Here is a 21312-nt window from a genome sequence, read left to right as displayed (position 1 = left end):
CACAACAATCAAAAGGTGAATCACTTCCACATATAACCGGAGGAATGAGGTTCAGATGGACTTTATTGATTCTTGATTGAATGAATTACTAGTGAAGTATCACTGGAGGACACAATGCTCACCAAGAAGAATCCGCACTGAACTACTGAAATTCTGCAAATGCGTCAGATGTGTAAAGTCTTACCTGGTCCAACTGACCAGGTAATTAGACCAGGTATGTAATAGTGTCCTCTGAAATCTTCCTTCAGCTCGAAGCATACAGAATACAGACAATGAGGACCTGATAAGGTAAATACTGTGAAGTCCAAGCCTGAAACATCAGTTTCAATGAGATGCAGCACACACACACACACACACGCACACACACAACCATTTCCTGTCCTCATTGTGGTGAGCACATGAAGGCAGGGACATGTGTGTGTGTGACTGTTCTGCATATTTATGACCTCACTACACTGCAGCGAATAAGGCGGATAGTTTAGTTCAGTTTTACCCTTCAAAGATGTGAACACAGCCTCAAGACAGAAGGATACAAAAGATAAGATACTTTATTGATGAATTATTTTAATAAGCTCAATCCACGGTGGTCAATATCTTCTCCCAAAGCTTCCTACAAAACAAGAGAGCAGGGGTCTCTGGAGTGAAGACCACAGGGTCTTAATACTGAGAAGTGTGATGACAAACAGCACAGTAATATCAAAGTGCTACATACTCTTTCTTCTCCTCGCTGACTTTTGCTCTGTGCAGGACCTTTGAGATGTTTTGTTCCAGATCCTTTAAAGGAAAGAGTGAAAGTTTGATTATACAGTCCACCTTTGGGTATGCAAAGGTTAAGATAAAGCTAAAATTACCTTCAGAACATTCTTTATGGTTATTTTAGATAGCTGACAACACTGTTACACCATTAGAGGAGTCTGCTTAACCCCTTAAGCCTCCCTGTATGTCCACATCCTAAGATTATTACTTAGTAACTACACGAACAATAACACCCAATCAATGCTGTTATAAAGATAAAGAAGTGAGTAATAGGAGTCTGGACCCATCATCAGGTTAAATTCCAGTCTTACTGTTCTGTTGTTGATCTTGAAGCCTATTATCCAATAACTAAACTGTCCTTAGAGGGCAGGGGAGAGGAACAAACTAATAGATTTTCGCTAAATAATTTTCAATTTATTTGAGTAAAATGAGTATTTTCTTTATACAATCATCATCATCTGGCATATTTTAATGAACACATACTGTTTATTTGCTTAAAGCAACACTATGTAGCATTTTTTCATTATAATAACAACTTCAAAATCATACTTTCACATGCTTCTAGCACTTTCAGTGACAGTTCTGTATCTCTCAGTTTATCCAGAAAAAACATGTCCTTACACTTCCCGACTGTAGGGGGAGCAAGACATGTCAATTTTCCATAGTGTGGCTTTAATGTTACTGAAAAGACAACATTAAAATGTGTCATAGGTTATGGCACATTTAATGTAATGTTTTGCAAATGTTACATTCAACAAAATTTGTGCCCTGAACTTTGCAGAACAATGTCATATTTAAGTGTGTTCTGTGTAGTATTTAAACTGTTTTCTACATTTTTCATGAGAGTAAGTCTAACTTAGTTTATAAAGAAAAAGTGTTCATCTTTACCTTGTTGGTGCTCTTTAGTTGCTCGTTTGAGGCAATGAGACGCATGATTTCAGCCTAGAAACAAAAAACAAACAAACAAGCATCACTTGATTAGGCTTAGTTTATATTGTAATACAAAGGGGGCTTTCAGTAGCTCTGTGTCTCTGATGAATCCCATGAGAGAGCTGGTAGTAACAGTGGACACCATGGTCTCTCTGATCTCCTTCTGCAAGCTCTGCACTTCTTTCCACACTGTCCACACCTGTCGTCTCTTGTACTCCATTTGGGTCTCGCTCTGTTTCCCGCCTGGAAATCCTCCATCCTCAACATCTGTGAGGTCATACTGACCAGCATACAAGCTTACTAATCCCTCTGAGTCACACAGAAAAAAAGCATATGTAAAATGCCAAGCTCTAAGTTCTTCAAAATAAAAGGGCCAACATGGGAACCTTCCTGTGTTAACAGAAGTTAACAGAACCTCTATATAATGCAAACGGTTTAGAACTGTGCATCCATAGAACCTTCTTGTAGTTAATAATCATGAGCAGGCAACTGATGCCCCATAGTGTGCAGCACAGGTAGTGCAGTGGATGTCAACATACTTTTGGGAAAAAATAATGGCCCTGTACAAAACTGAATTATAGCATCATATTGAAGCATATAAATAGCTCACAGCGACAGCTGAGCTAGCCTGACTAAAGAACAGCAAGAACTGTTTTAACATAATATACAAATAATGATAATAATTCTCCCAATGAAGACAAGAGAGAAGCCCCATATTACCCCCCATATTACTTCATATGTTCGATACTTTATATGTCATTAATTTATGTAGAAATGAATCAGACATGTTATGTCATGTAAATGTACATTGTCATTGTAATGATGACTTGATTTGTGCTTCTACTTTAGGGTCTACTTTAGTAATTAATAAAACAACAAGGCTAATAGAGGTGGCTTATTATATGTCCTAAGACACCTAATACTGGTACTGTAAAGAGTTTTGGCTTTAGATATGATCTGTCATGGTTCCTTCTGACAAAGATAAAGGTTAACACATGCTTTGCAGTTCTGAAGCTTTAGAAATTAAAATTATTAATGAGTATTATACAGAGTCAGACAGAACAACCAGACAAGCAATGAACAGCTGGCTTTATAATTACAGGAAAGCTGGATATATTATAGCTGTATTATAATATATGGTTCAGTGCCCTGAGAGTTATATGGTTCAGACCTGACAGTTACTGAGGAGGTTCACATGCCTCAGATGTTGTAAAAAGTGGGTTCTAGAGCGTTTACCTTTTTCCAATAGGTTTTCCATGACTTCCACTTTAGTTTGGGCATCCTCATACTCTGTTCTGGCTCTGAAGAGCAAATTAGACAGAAGAAAAACTTTAGAAGTCAGTGGAGTAAATTGGAAAGTTATTGGTATTGGTAGAATAGTCAGAATACCTCTCATTCTCCTCCAGAGCTCTCCTTGCTTCCTCTTCTAATAAAGACACCCGCTGTGCTTCTTCCTCTAATTGTGCTGTCTCTGAGGAGGTTTCAGTTGGCATAAATGCAGACTAAATGTACACACACACACACACACACACACACATATCATAGAATGACAGAGAAGTCACGACTGCTTTAACAGATTTCTCAGTTTATGTTGACTTTATGTTTTTTTTTTAATACAAGTGTTTAGTATCGAGGGCAGTTTCACACTGAAATATAAAATGTAATGGTCTTACCATGTCCTGCAGGGGTGACCATGAGGACATGACAGAGTTCAGGTACAAATCATACTCTGTCTGAAAAGAATAAAACAGTTGAATATATGGGTGCTCTTTCCTACTGACTGGAATTAGAGTTATGATAGTTAAAGTGGTCATATTCTAAGTTACAGCTCCGGAAACCAGTAAGTGACCACACTACACCGTTTCTCTGATTTTACTATTTATAGGCAAAGGGAAATTAACATTTGCATTGTATTTCTTAACCCTGGATAACATTTCCCCTAAATTCCAAATACAAATATTGCTATTTAGAGCATTTGTTTGCATGACAAATGACAACTGCTCAAATAATATCAAATAAATGATTAAAATAATTATAATGTAAAGATGTTATAATTTAAACAACACACTACTAATATCTAAACTTTGAGAGCATTCAGCACTATGATGAAATAACCCTGACTGCCAATCACAGCTTTCATGTCTTGGCAGACTCTCCACTCTTTCACATTGCTATTGGGTGGCTTTATGTCATTCATAGTCTGCAAATTCAGGTTACTCACCTTTGTTGGATAAAAAGGCCTGGAATAAAATGTCTGCCATACATGTAGAGATGCAAATTTAAGAAAAAAAATAAGTGGTCTCCTAATTTATTTCAGAGCTGTATGTGTGGATGTGAAAGAACCCGTTAGTACCCGTTTCTAACTTCTTTTTATCCAATACAAGTAAACACTGTTAAAAAAGAAAGCTTTTGCTTGAGTAAATTCAATTAAACATGAAATAGCTATTCGATAATGTTCAAGTATATTTTGTAACACTCAGCTTCCTGTTCAAAGTGTTGACAACTCGGCTTTGTATAATGTCAACAAAAAAAATTGCAAAGTAAAACAAAGTAAAATATCTTCATAAACTAATATCTCATCATAATTCATTATTTTACTTTTGTAATAAAATCTGTATTTTGCAGGGTACCATAGTCTTGTTTTTCTCACAAAAATTAGTCTTACCCCCCTGGGAATTAAAATCAGACTGGTTGATTATGTTTGTGTTTAATCTGATCTGTCCTCATTCCAGCTCCTGAAATCCTAACCACTGGGAGACATTGATTGGCTGTATCTGCCTACATGCCATAGGGAAAATCCTGATTAGACAGGTTTCTTTGGAGTGTTTATAAAATAAAAAGATATTTACAATTTAATTTTACAACAATATGAGTTGTCCAGTATATTGTCTGTAGAGTCATACTACATGTATGATGCTTTTATTTTATTTTATTTACTATTTTGAATTCCTAAAAGGCTATGAGGGTTCATCACTGACTGTCAAAAAATACTCTCACAAATATTCATCTTTATTCCACAAAATAAGCCTGTTTAGTAGTCTACTTTTTGTAAACTCACAAAGAAAATATGCTTCCTGCTATTAAAAAGAAGTTGAAAGCTATGTGTCTACAAACCTGTGACGAGCAGCGTAAGCTCTAGGAAGCACTAGTGCAACTGCAGTAAGTAACAATATCATTTGTAGTGCAATGACTGTGTGTGAGTGTAGGTTTGATCAGTGAGAACTGCTCATTAAACATTGGTGGTTTGTGTATTAAGAGATCCTCACAGCGCCGTACCTTGATTTCTCTGAGGATGCTGCCAAACGCAGGTGAGCCATCACACACGTCACTGAAGACATCACTGAAGACGGCAAGACGCTCTCTGCACGGGCCCCTGCAGGCGGGAACTTTGCTCAGCTCCTGACACATACGCACAAACACTATCCTCAGCGGCACGCTCAAATCAACAGCTTACTGTTCACTGAGATCATCATAAATACAGTGGAGCTGAGGCCTAATTGCTCAGCACAGCCAGTCAACAAGGCCTGAAACACTCTGTTTATACATCTATTGCACACAAAAGTGAGTTGAGTTTGGATTAAATGTAATGCTGAGTAAACACACTACTGCACGTTAGACATCATTACGGTCATTACTGGGGGGTAATGACCGTAATGTCAGTAAAACATAATGACAGTAAAATCATAGTTTTTTTTTTGCCCAATATGTTACAGTATTAAATAAACAGTAGTTGTGTGTTTGAACTTGCAGACTGCAATTGCAAAGTGTGCTGAGAAAAGTTTATTGTTTATAACGATTATGATGACTATAGTTTTTATTCCAGGATAACAACTGTAGCATGAACCGACCCACACCTGTGCGTGACCAGTTCAACACACATGAGCTCAGACCAGGACACTTTGACACAGCACTGCAATCCCAATTCTCAAGCTGGAACAGTAGGTTAAGGGCAGAAATAGGCATTGGAAATGTGCGGGCCAGATTTATTCAGAGACTGGTATAATGCTTTTGTTTATAGCATAATGCTTATGCTAGAACTAAGGCAAGGAAATTATGCACATTGCAAATGTTTTGTCCGGGGATCTCATTTTGCTAATATATCACATCATCATATGATATTTCATTTTGCATGAATGATTGTGGTACTCTATGCTAAAAGATTGCCAACTCCTGCTCATTCATCGTTTTTTCAGAAATCAAGGGTATTAAACAGAGGTTACGTTTTAGTTTCAATCTGCAGTTCCTGACCTGCTGGAGTTTACGCTTGTGTCTCTCGGCTGCCGCTCTGCCGCTCAGGCAGTTTCTGCTGATCAAGTCTTCCTTCCTCACAACCTGCCTATCAAGAAGAAGCTCTGTTGTGTCTACAATTTCCCTCTCCTTGTATGGATCCACACTGGTGGTCCACAATGGGCTGCTGAGAACGTCAGGCGCTTGAAGTGTGGTAGCCATGGTGAAGTTATACAAGGCATCTATCATCTCTTCCACCTTTGCCTCCATCTCCCTGCTCTCCTGACGGTGAGAAGGTTCTGCATACTTAGACGGGTATCTGGACTTTTCCCAGATGGGCTTGCCTTGCCGGCGATGGACAGGTCGGGGGCTGAAGCTGTGGGGCCCCAGATGTCCTGAGGTGTAGGCGTGAATATCAGCTTTGTTACCTCTCTCCACACACAGCAGCATTTCCTTCCGCTCAAGCTGGATGTCTGAGCGTCTCTGCATTTGCCCACCCGATACAGACATGGCAAAGGCTGTAGGGTTGATGACCAGAAATTACTAAAGAAAGTGCGTCTGTTAAGATATCTACCACACACACACACACACACACACACCTCAGTGGTCTAAAAAGTGTGTAGGGGAGAACATTCATTAGAACAGGCTTTAAATCTTTAAGCCTGCTTTTATTACCACAGCAGCATTATCTGCAAGTTTTGAATGCTTTCTGCCAGCCATTTCTTTTCAGATTTTTGATTCAGCTACATCATGTAGATTTTCTTTCATGAACCTCTCCTTGGCTAATGCTGCCATTTAGCTGGCACATTGTTCTTTTTACAAATGTGTGTGTTCTAGTGTCAGTTCAGGTGCCCATGTAAGTGCCCAGTCTATTGGATTCTGTACAGCCTCCACACAGTGGGGTTAGACAATGAGCCCATCACATATAATTCTAATGTATATTCATAAGATCGTATGAACAGATTTCTCAGAAACATAAAGATAACACATAAATAAAAGCTTTCAATTTCATTGCGCTAATATTTGCTGTAAACTGTGGAAAGTTCAGTGTACACAAAGCATTAGAGGAAATGAGTTGCCTCAAATTAATGAAGGTTTTGAAACTAGATTATTAACTTTATCAAAGCGTAGGTACTTACCGAATTACAGTGTTGTGTAAATTGGAGTTCAGATACTTCATCAAGTCTGATTGATCTGGGTGTCCGAACTGCTGATGTACACTTTGAAAAAGATCACAAGTTCAGATGTATGATGAAAACACTCCCCGAAAGGTTTCAGAGTTACATGCTCTTACACCATCCTGTAAATCAGACTGCTGAGTTAGCAGTAAACCATACAAGTAAACAGAAATCAACAAGCCTCGCCTCACACTTATTGAGGGTGTTTTTCTTACAAAACAAGTAGCTACATATATATATAAGTCTAGAAAGCTTATTACCTCAATGTAAGTGGAACAATTTGAGTTTCTGCTTTATTTTACAGCAGAAATGTGCAGACTGCGTCTGTCTGTGTGTGTAAGCTAACAGAACACGCATCTCTGTTCTAATACGAATGATAAACACACTCTTCCACATAAAGGACATTTCTAACCCAACATTTACAACATCTATTTTCATATTTCATATTTTAGATGCATGTTTGACAGCATATAGGGGTTACAAAGCTGTATTACCCAGCTAATGCTAATGCTAGATAGATAGCTAACTAATTAATGTCCCCACCTGCAAATCTGGAGCGCCGCGTTCCACATAAACACAGGTTGCTAAGGAAGTGACGAACTCTGCCTGAATACTCGTGGACGCTTAAACACATTACTTTTTATTTTTTTTCTCTTTTATAATAATAATAATAATAATAATAGTAAATATATAACATTAAAGCAACACAACTCGTACTCGTACGAACTTTTCCGATTCCCTCTGAGTGGGACACTGATCTAAGATCAGGTTTCATTACTTCATGTTCAGTAATATGTAAAGCATAAACTGATTCCAGATCAGAACAACTGTAGCGTGATCTCGCTCCTTCAAGAGCTTCTCCGAGAATAGAAAGAAAACAAATAATTTGTTAAAGAAAATACTTAAATGAAACTTTTAATTGAACTATTACTGTAAATGCAGATTTAATAGATACTAGTTGGGTTCATATCATCTAAGCTGGCCATGGTAGCTAATAAACCCAGCTGCTTAAACTAGTAGACTAGGTAGCAGCAGCGGGTGTAGCGTTATAGCGCCAGCTGGTCTACCAGCGTGAGCCAACCCGCCCGTCGAACTAGCACCAAGGACTTTGTTCGCACCCAAGCTGAGGCTTTTACACACTCCCGACCAGAATGAGAAAGACTGCTCAGAACTACAGACAGATCTACACGAAAAGAAGAGCAGACCGAGAAACTTTCTATTTGAACACAAGGTGGCAGCACAACTCCTGCGATATAAGCTAAGATAGAGGAACAGTCAAACATCAATGATGAACAGAAATACAACATGTAAATACAGAATGCTGTGGGTACTAGCTAACTATGACTGATCAGATTTTTCATACATATCTGCTTCAGCTGTGTGACTGCAGCTCCGCATTGTGTCAGTAAAAAAAAACTGGTGCGTGTTGGACACCCTCACAACCTCCCCAAATTAAAGGAGCATCAGTCGAGTTTCTCTCAGTTTTACTATTAATTCAGATGGTGAAATATGTAGAACATAAAAAAAGATGAACGGTTTGTAATGGCAGCAGCACATGCAGTACCGGCTCCCCGGACCAGACCTCAGTGCCACTCTGCCTGTTCTGTTAACAGACATGGACGAAGCCGGGCAGCAAAACCTTCACAAGGAACATTGCTAAGCACGAGTTTACACTGGAAGTACTTTCTTTCAGAATGTAGAGAAATATTAACCTACATGAGAAAGTAGGGGAAGAAGTTGGACAAGCGTTATTCCTCCTGGCCAAGTATGTAGGGGAGAGTGGTGAGGGTGAGTTGTGCCAGCTTTTACTTAAAGTGACTTTCAAGTGAGGCCATGGCAGTAATCCATGCCTACAACTAAAATATGTACATACATATTCGGCTGATCTGGCTGGCTAGGCGGGTGTCCCCTTCCTCCCTCACCGCTCCATGTGTTTTGTCGGGCAGTGGTGGCTATTGATGACAGGGTTGTGGGTTAGATACCCGGGCTTGGCAAGCTGCCACTTTTGGGCCCTTGAGCAAGGCCCTTCATCCTCTCTGCTCCCCAGGCGCCCCAACAATGACTGCCCACTGCCCACCGGCTCAATAATATGCATACAGCACACCTAATATTTGGTAGCCATCAGCAATCTGACACAATCCTAGTTGGATAGTTGACCGCTCTTCTTGGCAGAATAATTAGAGATCAGTTACATTGGCTGTTCAAAGTGTCTCCTGTCTAGCCGATGATGTGAGGTCATGATGAGGTAGTCGTCCTTCTTCATTATTCCGTCCACTTTGTGCAGGTCTACTGTCAGCAAAACAGCCCCACAGCATGACGCTACCACCGCCATGCTTAACAGTTGATACAGTGTTTTTGGAGTGAATGCCTATATTTTATTTCTCCGAACATACTTCTGGTCTACATTTTACAGGTGTACAGGTGTACAGGGGCTTCTTTCTTGGACAGCAGCCTTTCCATCCATGGTGACGTAACACTTGATTGGCTTAAAACACTTGACACTGATGCTCCAACAGCTTCCAGTTCATGTCGGGCCTGGTTCCTGACAATCCAAACACCAATTTGTTCTCAGCTAAGGGGTGACAGTTTAGGACCTTTTGGCAAAGTTGTTACATTTCCCAAACCCTTGTACTTGCATATGGCTGTTTGAACCACTGATCTTGGAATCTGCAGCTGTTTAGAAATAGCTCCAAGAGACATTCCTGACTTGTGTAAATCTATGATCATTATTCTCAGATCTGCACTGAGCTCTTCAGACTTTCCCATTGTACCGTATGTTGGTCAATTCAATGAGTGCTGTCAAACAAACACTTTTATGAGAGACACTACCAGCTGTAGACAGTTGTTATCACTTACAGCAAGTTAAGAGGCCATGGCAAAGTAAAAGACATTTTGGAACTTTCAGCACGACTGAATCTATAATCTCAGTGGGTGTATGTGTAGTTTTCACCCTGTTTGTACCATTAGATTCAAATCTCACAAAAATGAAAACATTTGCAGTAATTCTTGTCTTTTTCCTATTACAGGAAATGCTATGTACTCATTTTGCCCCAGAAAAAGAACAGTTGAAAGAAATGCCTGAAAGCCCAATATTGCCATACAGTCATGTCCATAATATGTGTATGTAAACATCCAAATGCCACTGTGCCACTATATATATATATATATATATATATATATATATATATATATATACACACATACATACATACATACATACATACATATACACACACCACTAGGGGACGACACACGTCAGCCCGCAACACAAAGCTTGATCGCTTGGCCGGCTCATGTATAAACACAATGTGACTCAGAAATTTTAAGAAATGTAAAACGCGAAAATCACACAAACAGAATTTTTCAGAAATATTTAATAAAATTAAATATAATAAAACTGCTCTTATATTTACAGTCAAGACATTCCTCATTTATTTTGGGCAACAGTATGCAGTGGGTCTACATGACCATACGCTTCTTCATGATGCACATTTTTGCTCTGTACAAAACAAAACGCTAACTTTCTTTTCTGTATAAAAAATATAAGTTAATTTAAAATTGAATTCTAATTAAGAAAATAACAATGGTAATAATCACCGATAATTGTGGTAATAATAGTAATATAATAGGAACAATAATATTAATAACAACCATAATCATAATAATATTAATAATAATAATAATGATAATAGTCTCTAAACATAGTGCATATGAGGAGAGAAAAACTGGGATGTGGGTGATCTCAGTGATCGAGGTTTATGATGCTGTGTATTTCCTCTCAGTTCGGGCTGTTGTTTCTTTCTTCTGGAGGTTTGGAGGGGAGGTGTAATTATGGCATTGGCCGAAAGCTAGCACACACACCTAAGCACACAACCGCGCACGCATACACACAGGATCAGAAAGTGCATGACTGCCTAAGATAGCACCATAAGAGTGTAGCTTACGTCCCCAAAGATGAACTTTTCCTACACACACATTGCACATGTGCCAAAAAAACTGAAAAAAGAAAACACCCCCCCCACACACACACACACACACACACACACACACACACACACACACACACACACACACACACACACACACACACACACACGATTGATGCACTTCATTGGAAACTGTTCTTCATGGACACACAGTTGACCATATATGATGGTGTACTCCTTTGGTACCCAGGAAACCCTCAGTGAGCTGTCTGCCCTTATATCAGAACTGCTATGTTTACTAGAAGGCTTTCAGAGCACTGTCTTGTTTCTAAGAATTTGGAAACCAACAGAAATATGAGGTCAGCCAATTCAAACCAAAGCATGATGCTGACTGAACGGAACAGCAAACTATTTAATCAGGGAATTCCTCTATGTTTAGTTTAGGACCCCTTCAATTTACTTCTGGCCATTTTCCCCGTTTACACAAATGAAGTGCACTGTGATCAAGTGACATTTAAGTAGCAAGAGGCTCTCTTTTTAAGTACTTTTTTTTTTAAGTATCAAGAGAATTTTCTCTAATACAAATAAAATGCACCCTTATTATTATTTTAAGTAGCAAAGGGTGAACATTAAGTTTTAAATTAAGTTCTAGCTAGAGTTTATTTCCAGCGAACTTTGCCAGTGTTCAAGCAAAATCTGGTTCAAAGTCTTTCATCGGTCTAGGGTCTGCATTCAATTCAATTCTACACACATTAAAAGTGATGAGTGATCCCAACAGTTAGCTCAAGCTTGATCATTCAATCACACTGCTTTTAGAACAAATCACTAAGGGAAATGAGCTAGTAGCAAGCAAGACTGGACCCAGCATAGTGATTGTTTTCTGCCTTGTTTGAAAGACCATTTAGCTTTTTCCTGATCTCAAAATTCAGAAAAAAAAATGAAGCACTGAAGGAACACATTTAAATAACGGCTCATCTTGTGCACAAGATGCTCTTTGTATGTGGAATCGTGCAAATTCATTAACAATAAACACCCTGTTTTATTTTAGAGAGTTCTGCTGTTACATTTAGAACTTTTAGGTACCATTAATAGTCATTCATTACTGTGTGTGTGTGTGTGTGTGTGTGTGTGTGTGTGTGTGTGTGTGTGTGTGTGTGTCAATGCTCAGCATGGAATGTGTATTACTGGTTTCTCTGGAAATGAATGGATTGCCCAAGGTCAAGCTCTATTAGAACTAGAGGATCAAAAGCTGATTTGTACATCAGGTTGAACGGTCATAGATTTTGGTGAGGAACATTGTGACTCTCGTGTGACTCTGGTAAGGTTCAGAATTATCTAACTTCTTCCGTCACAACAGCTCTTTGCTTTGGACAGATACGCCGCAGGGTTTGTGTTTTTCTCCTCCCCACACAGAGAATAGGCTGTATTTCTTCATTCAAGTACTGCAAAAAAAGAGTTTTGCACAAATTGACAGAACACATCCACGAGACCGCCGGTGCGGAGCGGTCAGCCGTGCCTCGTGCACCTTCACTAAACATTCCTTTTGTCTCTCTTAAAAAAAAATAGCAAGTCCTAAGCAGGTTTTGCTATGATTTCGTTTTTGACCACAGCAGGAATAAAGTACCATTTCAGACGACCTGAACCCTGTCCCAGTTACGAGTCGTGGAGCTTTGACTGTAACTGGAGGTTCAGATCTTAAGGCCTCTTCAAATATAAGACCACAAAAAGGAACATTGAAATGGAATTGCCCCCCCCCCCCCAAAAAAAAAAACAAAAAAAAACAAACAAAAAAACCCAAAACCCCAAAAACAAAAAAAAGAAAGAAAAGAAGAAAAATGCAAAAGCAACCATTAGAGGAAAAACTTTGAAGCTAAAGAAGTCATATTCTGACCAGAAGTGCTCCCACCCACAGCAGGCTTCAGGTGATCGGATCCCAAGTCCTGCCTCTGACCGTGAGAGCCGTCAGGGTCAGAGTTCTACACCTCCGTCACCCGCTGAGGTAACTCTATGTTTTATTATGTCTTTTTTTCTCTCTCTTTTTTTTTTTAATTCTTCTTTTAGTTGCTCGGTGAATATCACCTCTCCTGCCCGGCCTCTCTGCTCCCCCTCGTCTCCACGGGAAGTGGGACTGTTCTAAAGGAAGTCCAGTGTCTCTGGCAGGGTGCGGGCGGCGCTTGTGGTCAGTTGTCCACTTTGACTGGCCCGCTCTCCGGTAACTCGCTTGGAATGCGCTCCTCAGCTGGGACCCAGGTGGACGCCTCCTCTCCTCGTACTATTTTCTCCCACTGGCCCAGGTTCTCCCTGCAAACACAGGCATGTTTTAGAAAACAATGAGATTCTTAAGTATTAAGAACCTTTACACTGGTAAAGAACATTTATACTGACTGCAAGGGATCTTCACACATGCATCTCTTTTAGAAAAATATTTCTTTATGTCATGGCTTAAAGGACCCTGTGTAGCATCTTTCATTTTAAGAGCATACAAATAAATGTATAACGGTATAACGGTTTTGTTTAAAACAATAGTTAAACACATTTACAACATTTTCATCTATAACATATAAATATTTGTTAATAATAATAATAATAATAATAATAATAATTTGACTATTTTTTGACAATGGAATTGTGTAAGGATTTTTTGACATAGAAACAAAAGGAAAGTATAGGAAAGTATAGCCATTATAAAACTTGACCATATAACTCAACACATGTCTCATTTCTGAAGTTATTATCAAATGTGAATTAACTCCAAAAGCTAATGGATTTTACACCATGTGTGGTGGTTAACTGTGTGAGAAAGGGATGTGGCTCAGTTTCAGGCAGTGCAGGACTGAGCACAGCGCGTCTCGTCCCTGAAACAAAATCCGTGCTTGTAGCTACAGCGAGGACAGCAATACAACCAGGGCAGAGTGACCCAGACATGCAGGAAGGAAAAACCTCACACCATTTGTATTTTTGTTTTTCTGTCGGGCTTTTATAGCAGCCTTCTCGCGCTGTCTGAGCTCCAGAGCGGAGTGTAAAAACTGTAGCCTCCTCTCACAAAATAACACTGATGTCATTTGCTTGTGCCCAGAAATGCCTGGGTACAATGCTGGTCACATTGTTTATAGAGTCCTTCCCAAGACCCAGTGACCGACACAGCCAGAAGTTTGTTTGCACCCCCGCCCCCCCAATCAAAAGTCACGATAACTTCAGGCTGGCTCATGCATGGACGATACAGTGACCAGCACACCGGCCCTCCACACAACAAACTCTGTTCTATAAAACAGAAATTTGGATCACTTGGATCACTGCCAACGAACAGAATTAACGTAAGCATTTTAGCACAGACTAAACACAATTATAATACTGAGAAAAAAGGGGAATTTTTTTAGTACATCCCTTTAGCAATGAATGGTCAGAAAAATCAAATGTCTGATGAAATGTCTACTAGATTTGTAAAACAAACACAGCCTGTAGTAAATAAACACGTAGACCTTAATGGAAATTAAGCAGGAATGTATTTATTTTATTTAGCTCTATATTCATCATGGCAACATGCCACTGGCAGGGACAGATAATCATCTGTTTTAAAAGTATTTAAAGCTTTTTTTCCAGCATAAATATAATCTTCCATGTCAGTGGATGGTGAGGCAAACAACTATTAGTTAGTGTAGCATTTAAACAAAAATACCATAGTAGATGGTCTTGCTAGGTTAACAGCCCAAGAATTCAAGCAATCTGTCCCCCCCCCCCCATTTTATTATAGGAATGAAATTAGTTTAGTAATTAATAAAAATATAAATATATATTCATTTTGTTTTTGCAGCATAACATTTCTCTAACAGTCGGACCACCAAAATTGTGTGCATAAGACCACCAAAATAGTGAGTTTTTTTATGTTAGTTGGGTAGGTAGTTTGGAGATAAACCTTTAATCATAATTTATCACCTCTCTTTACCAATAATTTCAACAAATTTAGAGTAGAGTGAATTTTTGCATTAATAAAAAAACAAACAAACAAAAAAAGAAGTAGAAATGGATCACCTTAGTTTAAAATACACCGGGATTTTGTCTGCAGGTTTATAACTACAGCTAGTTATTAAAGTTTACTTGCTGTAGTTTAAACTGTGAAACTTCTCAAAGAGCTAGAGGTTGGTGAGGTTGGTGTAGCATATTGGGTAACAATGTTGCCCTCCTTGTGGCAGATGTCAATTCCCTAGCCAGGCAAGCACACCACAACTGTACATACATCATGTGTAGCATGATTTAAATGCATGTCATTCTGGATAAGAGGGTCAAATGGCTATAAATGTTATTAGACAACTAACAAACAAGCGTTATATAGTCAAAGGGCAGCCGGAGAACCAATTCTTCATATTTTGATGCTATAGCATTAGCATCTTTTAAATGCAAATGCAGACATAGAGCAACTTATAATTTTAAGCACATTACAGAAGTTGCCAAATTTAGCGTTAGTCTTTAGTCTAGCAAATTTAGTCTTGTAGAGGGTCTGTTAATGGTGTAGTGTGGAATGCTCGTTTAGGGTGGGAATTGAACCGCATGCCACTTACAGATGTACAGACACCTGTACAGACATGCCTTCAGATCAACCTGCCATATCCATGACTATAAACATAATGTAATGAAATGAATGAGAGTGTATTTGTAAGGTGGTCTAGCACTGCGGTAGTTAGTGAGTGAGTAACTGACCTGCAGGCACTAAGAAGAGGAGCGGAGGGAGGGAACAGCTCTACCAGGGTGGTGTAACAGGGAATGGCCACAGCATTATAAAACCCCACCTAGAAGCATACAGACAACACAAAACAGTAAGACTAAGACTGTAAGCTAAGCAAGGAACACCACTAGTCACATTATAAAAGCATTATCATACGGATCAAATTTGTTGTCTCATCAATCCAGTTCCCAAACATCATATAGCACAGTTTTACCATTAACTGTTAGGCCATATATTTTACAACAGTAGCAAAGTGAGCTCATACTGAAGAACTCAGGGACTTTCCACTTGGCACGGTCATATGAGGTCACCTTTCCAACAGGACAGCTGCCCCAGTCTACTGTAAGTGCCGTTATTGTGATGTGGAAATGTCTCTCATGAAGTGTAGCAGCAAATCACAGAGACATGGACTGGGCTGCACTGGTAATGCATAGATTTACATTAGCATAGCGTAAAGTCTTTACTAAGTACTTTGTTAGCAGAGGTTAGTTTCAAATGAGTTTTAGTAAATTTGGTAACATCCCCAAGCCTTGTCAACCTGACAAAGTATTTGAGCAATAAGTATATGGACAGTGACACAACATTTGAACATTTTGGCCTCAACGGATTTAAAACGAAGCACTGAAGATCACATTGTCTGAACTTGATAGGTAATGCAGTTTTTGTTGAACCCCTTAAATTAAAGATGTAAGTCTGCCTTTCAACCTCATGTTGACTGCGTCATTTAAAATACACTTATGTAGACCTGACTGTATATTCTTGTAACCTTTTAATAGAATTATTCATATAAAGGTCAAAGCACAGCACATAGCGTTCAGTGTTTTTAGTAAAAGTAAAAGTAACAGTATTCGCATAGTCTTCAGTAATCAATGTAACTGTTTCTAGTCAGCTCATGGTTTTGTGCTCTTTACGTAGGTGTATTCAACGTGTACACTTGCTCGAGAGGCGACTATTTAGTCACTACTAAGGTTTATGGTTTTAGGTTTTATGATTTAGCAATGCGTAAAACATGTACTATTAAACAATACAATTAGCCTATGGCTGAACATACGCACAGCTGGTTTGAATGGCTGCTCTTTTGTTAGTGTTCAGACAAAACGAAAGGCGGTGGGTCAGTTCTGAGGCAGTGTGCTGTTCAGTTTCACTGCAGGTGCTACCTTACCTGACCCTGTGGAACCTCGTCCTTCTTATCCCTGTCCATCATCGGAATGGGCTGCATTCCTATCTTCTTCATCTCGTCCCCCTGATGAAGAAGAGATGACAAGGAGAAAGCTCCATCAACCTTTACATACCAGGCCCATTTCTCCCAAAAATGTCCTCTCGTTAGACCCCATTGAAACAGCCCAAGTCTAAATAAATAGGACTACAGAGAGGGGCGTTTTCCTGTCATTGTAAAAGAGGTGATGGAACTACAAAATTGAAGTTCACCTCAGACCAGAACTCTGCGTAGATGTCGTTGGCTGTGAGACGAGTGACAGGCCACAGTTTAGTAACAGAGCAGAGATCGCACGCAGTCATCATCAAACCAATCACACGGTCCCTGCCAAAGACAAATCAGGATTACATTAGCGTTTATGAACCCAAACATAAAAGGTGAAGGCGTATGCTTCACATTTCCTGCTCTGTACAGAACTCCTAAAAAATGCTTTCCAGGTCTGGTCCTGGTGTCCCCCTGATCTGCCTACTGAATCAGCTAATTAAAGAGCCTATGCTAGTTTTAAATGTGTATGATGTAGCAGGAAGAACACAAAAACAGGAGGGCACTCTAGGACCAGAGTCTGTGGTGTTGTCAGTTAATTAGGTTGCTAGCCATTTCAACAAGTTTTCAACAACATTTGCTAACAAGTGCATATAATGAAGAATGCGGTCATGCAATCTCAATCTACAAATAATATTGGTAGAATGACTCCAGGCCAGTACTGAGGCCAGCGACTTTCCACATGCCATAGTCATACGATGTCACCTTTCCAACAGGACAGTTCATCAAATTTCTGCTCTGTTAGAGCTGCCCCAGTCAACCGTAAGTGCTGTTATTGTTTCGTGATGTCTGTTGTGCAGTGTTCGAGGACAAAAATCTCACAGAATGGGACAGATAAGTGCTGAATAATACTGAAAATTGTCACAATTTGAATATATGTTTTAATATCATTCAAATTATTGTTTCTTTTCTCTTTCACATGGCATGTTTTAATTACTTCTCCTTCACGATATACATACATACTTTGAATGCCACTTGGAAAGATAACAGACTAGAAAAGTACATGCAAATAAAACAAAGAAACTGGTGCATGAAAACTGAACTCTCGCAGTCGTCCAGAAGAAGGATGCAAATGCACCAGTTTGGCAATGTTTGATTCCAATCAAACCCATAAAATAAACTACTGCATGTTAACAGTCCTATGGGGCATTTATTATAGTAATTATTTAGTAGTATTAGAAACTCGCCCGGTTGGTAATTTTGTGGTACCCTACATGATAAGGCTCTTTATCGCTTGCACGTGCTACTGAATTTGGACCATGTATCGTTAACAGTGGGACAAAGTTTACATTATCTATCTATTATGTTTACAGCTAAAGCACGTACAAGTGCTCTGTCTCAGTTACAACACTTGCTACAGAGTTCCAAACTACCTCTGGGAGCAACGTCAGCAACTGTTTGCCAGAAGCTTCTGGGATTGGGTTTCCATGGTGACCACAGCAGCCAGGCCCACAGCACAAGAGCCTCAGATCGCCAGGCAGAGTGCCAGGCGTCGGCTAGAGTGGTGTAAAGAACACCACCACTGGACTCTGGAGTAGTGGAAACACGTTCTCTGGAGTGATCATGCTTCACTAGCTGACAGTTTGACAAGTCCAAGTGAACACTACTGGCCAAAATGAAAAGTTTGGTGGAGCTGTGACCCTGAATTCACACTAGAGGAGACAAATATAAGCAAAATATAGAGCAAAATACATTTCAGAATGCTATAGTAAGTTTGCTTGCTTTTTAGTCTGTTTCCAGTGGATGTTGGGCCTGAGGGGGGCTGATAAACTGTGGGTTTACAGTTATAGTCCATATCAGCAACATGGTAGGTGTACCTGACGAAGACCTACATTTTGAGTATATACACAAGGGAAGTGCAGCATATAAACTGGCAACTCAGTGCAGTTGTTCTCTCAAGGCATGAACATAGGTTTCTGACTGGGGCGTCAGCGTGTTAGTGTATGACCTCTGACCTGTGAGCGTGGTTGTTCAGGTCGAGCGCCCCTGTGCTTAGCAGGTCGGCGAGCTGCTTGCGGTTGCCGAAGTAGAGGGCCAAGTCTGTGGCGATGATGGCCTTGCGGATGATCTCCAGCACCTGCTCATACTCGCTGGAAGTCAGGTTGGAGAAAATATTGTGCCCTTCCAGCTATGGGAAACAAAGAGATCAATAAAAAAGCAAAAGCTCCACTTAAGAGGCGTCCGGCTCAGCTGGAGGGCAGCAGCAAAGCCGATAGGAGTCCTCTCCCAAGAGTGAGCAGCTGACAGTGGCCCCATTCAAAGAGCCGTTTATGTAATAAAGGAATTGGGGAGGGGAAAAAAAAAAAAGAAAAACTGCGGTTCAGGCTTTGGTCTATGACTTCAAGGGAAGGTAGTGAATGGCACCAATATAGCAATTCTGACAGGTTGTAAGGAACTAAATAAATCCATGATTTCTAATTCATCTAGAACAACCTGCAGAAAGCTTAGTAATTAGCTGATGAGCTGAACAAAGTGTTGAACCATTGCCTGATCCAGAATTCTTAGGTGTGTGGCACATCAGAAAGACAAAAACACCCAGATCTTGAGAGAAAGGTCTTTGTCAGAGAAAGGTCTTTGTGTGTCGAGTAGGCTCTCCCTTGATCATTTCAGATTTATGTTGTCCCAGCAAAGCAACATGGTTTTACTTCTTGTAAACAAAGAAATAATATTTTAAAAACCCTCAATGGATTGCTTTGTTTTGATAAATATAACATTATAGTTAAGCTGCCCTGTTACCAATCACAGTGGGCCTCAAAATATTCAGCATTTGTAAAGCACTTTTTGTTTCTATAAATGTACAGCTTTTCAGGGAAATTCCTCAGTTCAAGGGCTTCTGTATATGGTGGTGGATTTAGCGTGGATTTTGGTGATTGTATGGTAATTGTAAAGGAACGTGCATCCACATATAATTTTGGCAACTACTGGTCACAAGTTGTAGTAGTAAATCTGATGTTTATGCAGCTTTTATTTATTTTTAAATGAAGATTTTATAAATAAGGACCAATGTCTTAGTGTGAAAGGTGTTAAATTACTACTGTGAAATGATCAAGGAGGGGATAACTTTAGGAGAGAGAGAGAGAGAGACAGAGAGAGAGAGAGAGAGAGAGAGAGAGAGAGAGAGAGACACAGAGAGAGACACAGAGAGAGAAGTCAGATAAAGTCAGGAAGAGTCCGCTTGCAGTTAGGGCAGCTCCGTATTCACTACAGAAATCCCAAAGGAAGTGGGTACAGTTTGTGTGAGCTCTACCTGCAGGATAGACACAGTCTGGGAGAAATGGTGCTGTTCCATGGTGGACGTGGAGTAAAGGGCCGCCAGTGGATGGTCAAACTTCTGCAGGTAGCTGTTGCTGTAGCCCCGGTGGTCCAGGTCATGACACAAGCAGGCTATCAGCAGGCCTTTCCTCTGTAGGTCAGTGTGGGAGTGTTCACAAAGGGAAAGACAGAGAGAATTAAGGTTAAGGCCAGGCCATGATGCAGAAGTAAACATGAAACCACATGCACACTGTCATGCATAGTGACACTTCACCTTCTTCTAAAATGTGTTGTTTTCCATTATTGAAGAAGAATTTAATAAGTCCTTCCCCTTCTTAACATATAACAGCTATGTACTAACATGCACACATATTTGGCAACATACATACATCAGTGTGCCTTCCTTAGTGTGTAGGATATACGAACACTGTTTTCCTCCAAATAAACCTAGTTAGTCTTTAATATGCAAAGTTAATGCAAACTAAGAATGCAAATATTTGTATTAAAAACTGTCTGTAAAAATAGCTGTTTTGTTTATGGGAAACATAAACGTGTTTATAGAAGAATAGGAAATGCAACTAATACTACTGCAACTAATCCAGAATGCAGCGGCACGAGTCGTTTTCAACGTTTCTAAGTTTAGCCATGTAACTCCTCTGCTGCGTTCTATTCACTGGCTTCCTGTAGCTGCTCCTCGCATCAGATTCAAAACCCTGACACTGGCCTACAAAGCCAAGAATGGACCAGCCCCTCCATACTTGACGGCAATGGTTAAAAGCTGATCTGTATTATGAGCCCTTCCAGCTTCAAGTACGGCTCGGCTTGACCCAACCTCCCTCAAGGTCCATGAAAGACAGGCATCCAGGCTTTTTTTCTGTCCTGGCACCGAAGTGGTAGAACGGACCTTCCCTGGGTGTCCAAAAAGCGAAGTCGCTCGCTGTCTTCAAACGCAGACTGAAAACCCACCTTTTCCCAGAGTACTTGGGCAAAGTGTACTCTCAAGTTTTATGGTCTCCATGTTGACTTTTGGGTTTAGTATTATGTAGCCTTAAGAGGTATCTTCAG

General features: G+C 39.9%; 2 protein-coding genes across 4 annotated transcripts in view; both read right to left on the bottom strand.

The window, feature by feature from the left end:
• Positions 1–544: 544 nt before the first annotated feature.
• On the bottom strand, positions 545–7127 carry LOC140554034 (uncharacterized). Its single transcript, XM_072676846.1, has 10 exons — positions 7053–7127; positions 5935–6431; positions 4963–5085; positions 3360–3419; positions 3076–3188; positions 2923–2987; positions 1769–1995; positions 1645–1698; positions 713–774; positions 545–610 (listed from the first exon to the last, which is right to left on the bottom strand). The coding sequence occupies exons 2-10, from the start codon at positions 6421–6423 to the stop codon at positions 574–576; spliced, it is 1230 nt and encodes a 409-aa protein (XP_072532947.1). The 5' UTR covers positions 6424–6431; positions 7053–7127; the 3' UTR covers positions 545–573.
• A 5944-nt stretch (positions 7128–13071) lies between these two features.
• pde10a (phosphodiesterase 10A) overlaps positions 13072–21312 on the bottom strand; it is a 115239-nt gene continuing 106998 nt past the window's right edge. For 2 of the 3 annotated variants that reach the window (XM_072677617.1, XM_072677619.1), the window contains exons 17-22: positions 20243–20398; positions 18951–19123; positions 17166–17277; positions 16900–16980; positions 15713–15801; positions 13072–13318 (exon numbers count right to left, since the gene is read on the bottom strand). In XM_072677617.1, coding sequence (XP_072533718.1) covers positions 13198–13318; positions 15713–15801; positions 16900–16980; positions 17166–17277; positions 18951–19123; positions 20243–20398 — 732 coding nt within the window. In that variant the 3' untranslated portion in view covers positions 13072–13197. Of the gene's footprint in view, positions 13319–15712; positions 15802–16899; positions 16981–17165; positions 17278–18950; positions 20399–21312 lie in introns of those variants that run through there. The other variant, XM_072677620.1, reaches the window with a different exon arrangement.

The sequence above is a fragment of the Salminus brasiliensis genome, chromosome 4 (assembly GCF_030463535.1).
Source record: "Salminus brasiliensis chromosome 4, fSalBra1.hap2, whole genome shotgun sequence".
Taxonomy (NCBI): Eukaryota; Metazoa; Chordata; class Actinopteri; order Characiformes; family Bryconidae; genus Salminus; species Salminus brasiliensis.
Note: the sequence above shows the minus strand (reverse complement) of the source record. Positions and strands in the feature narration are given on the sequence as shown.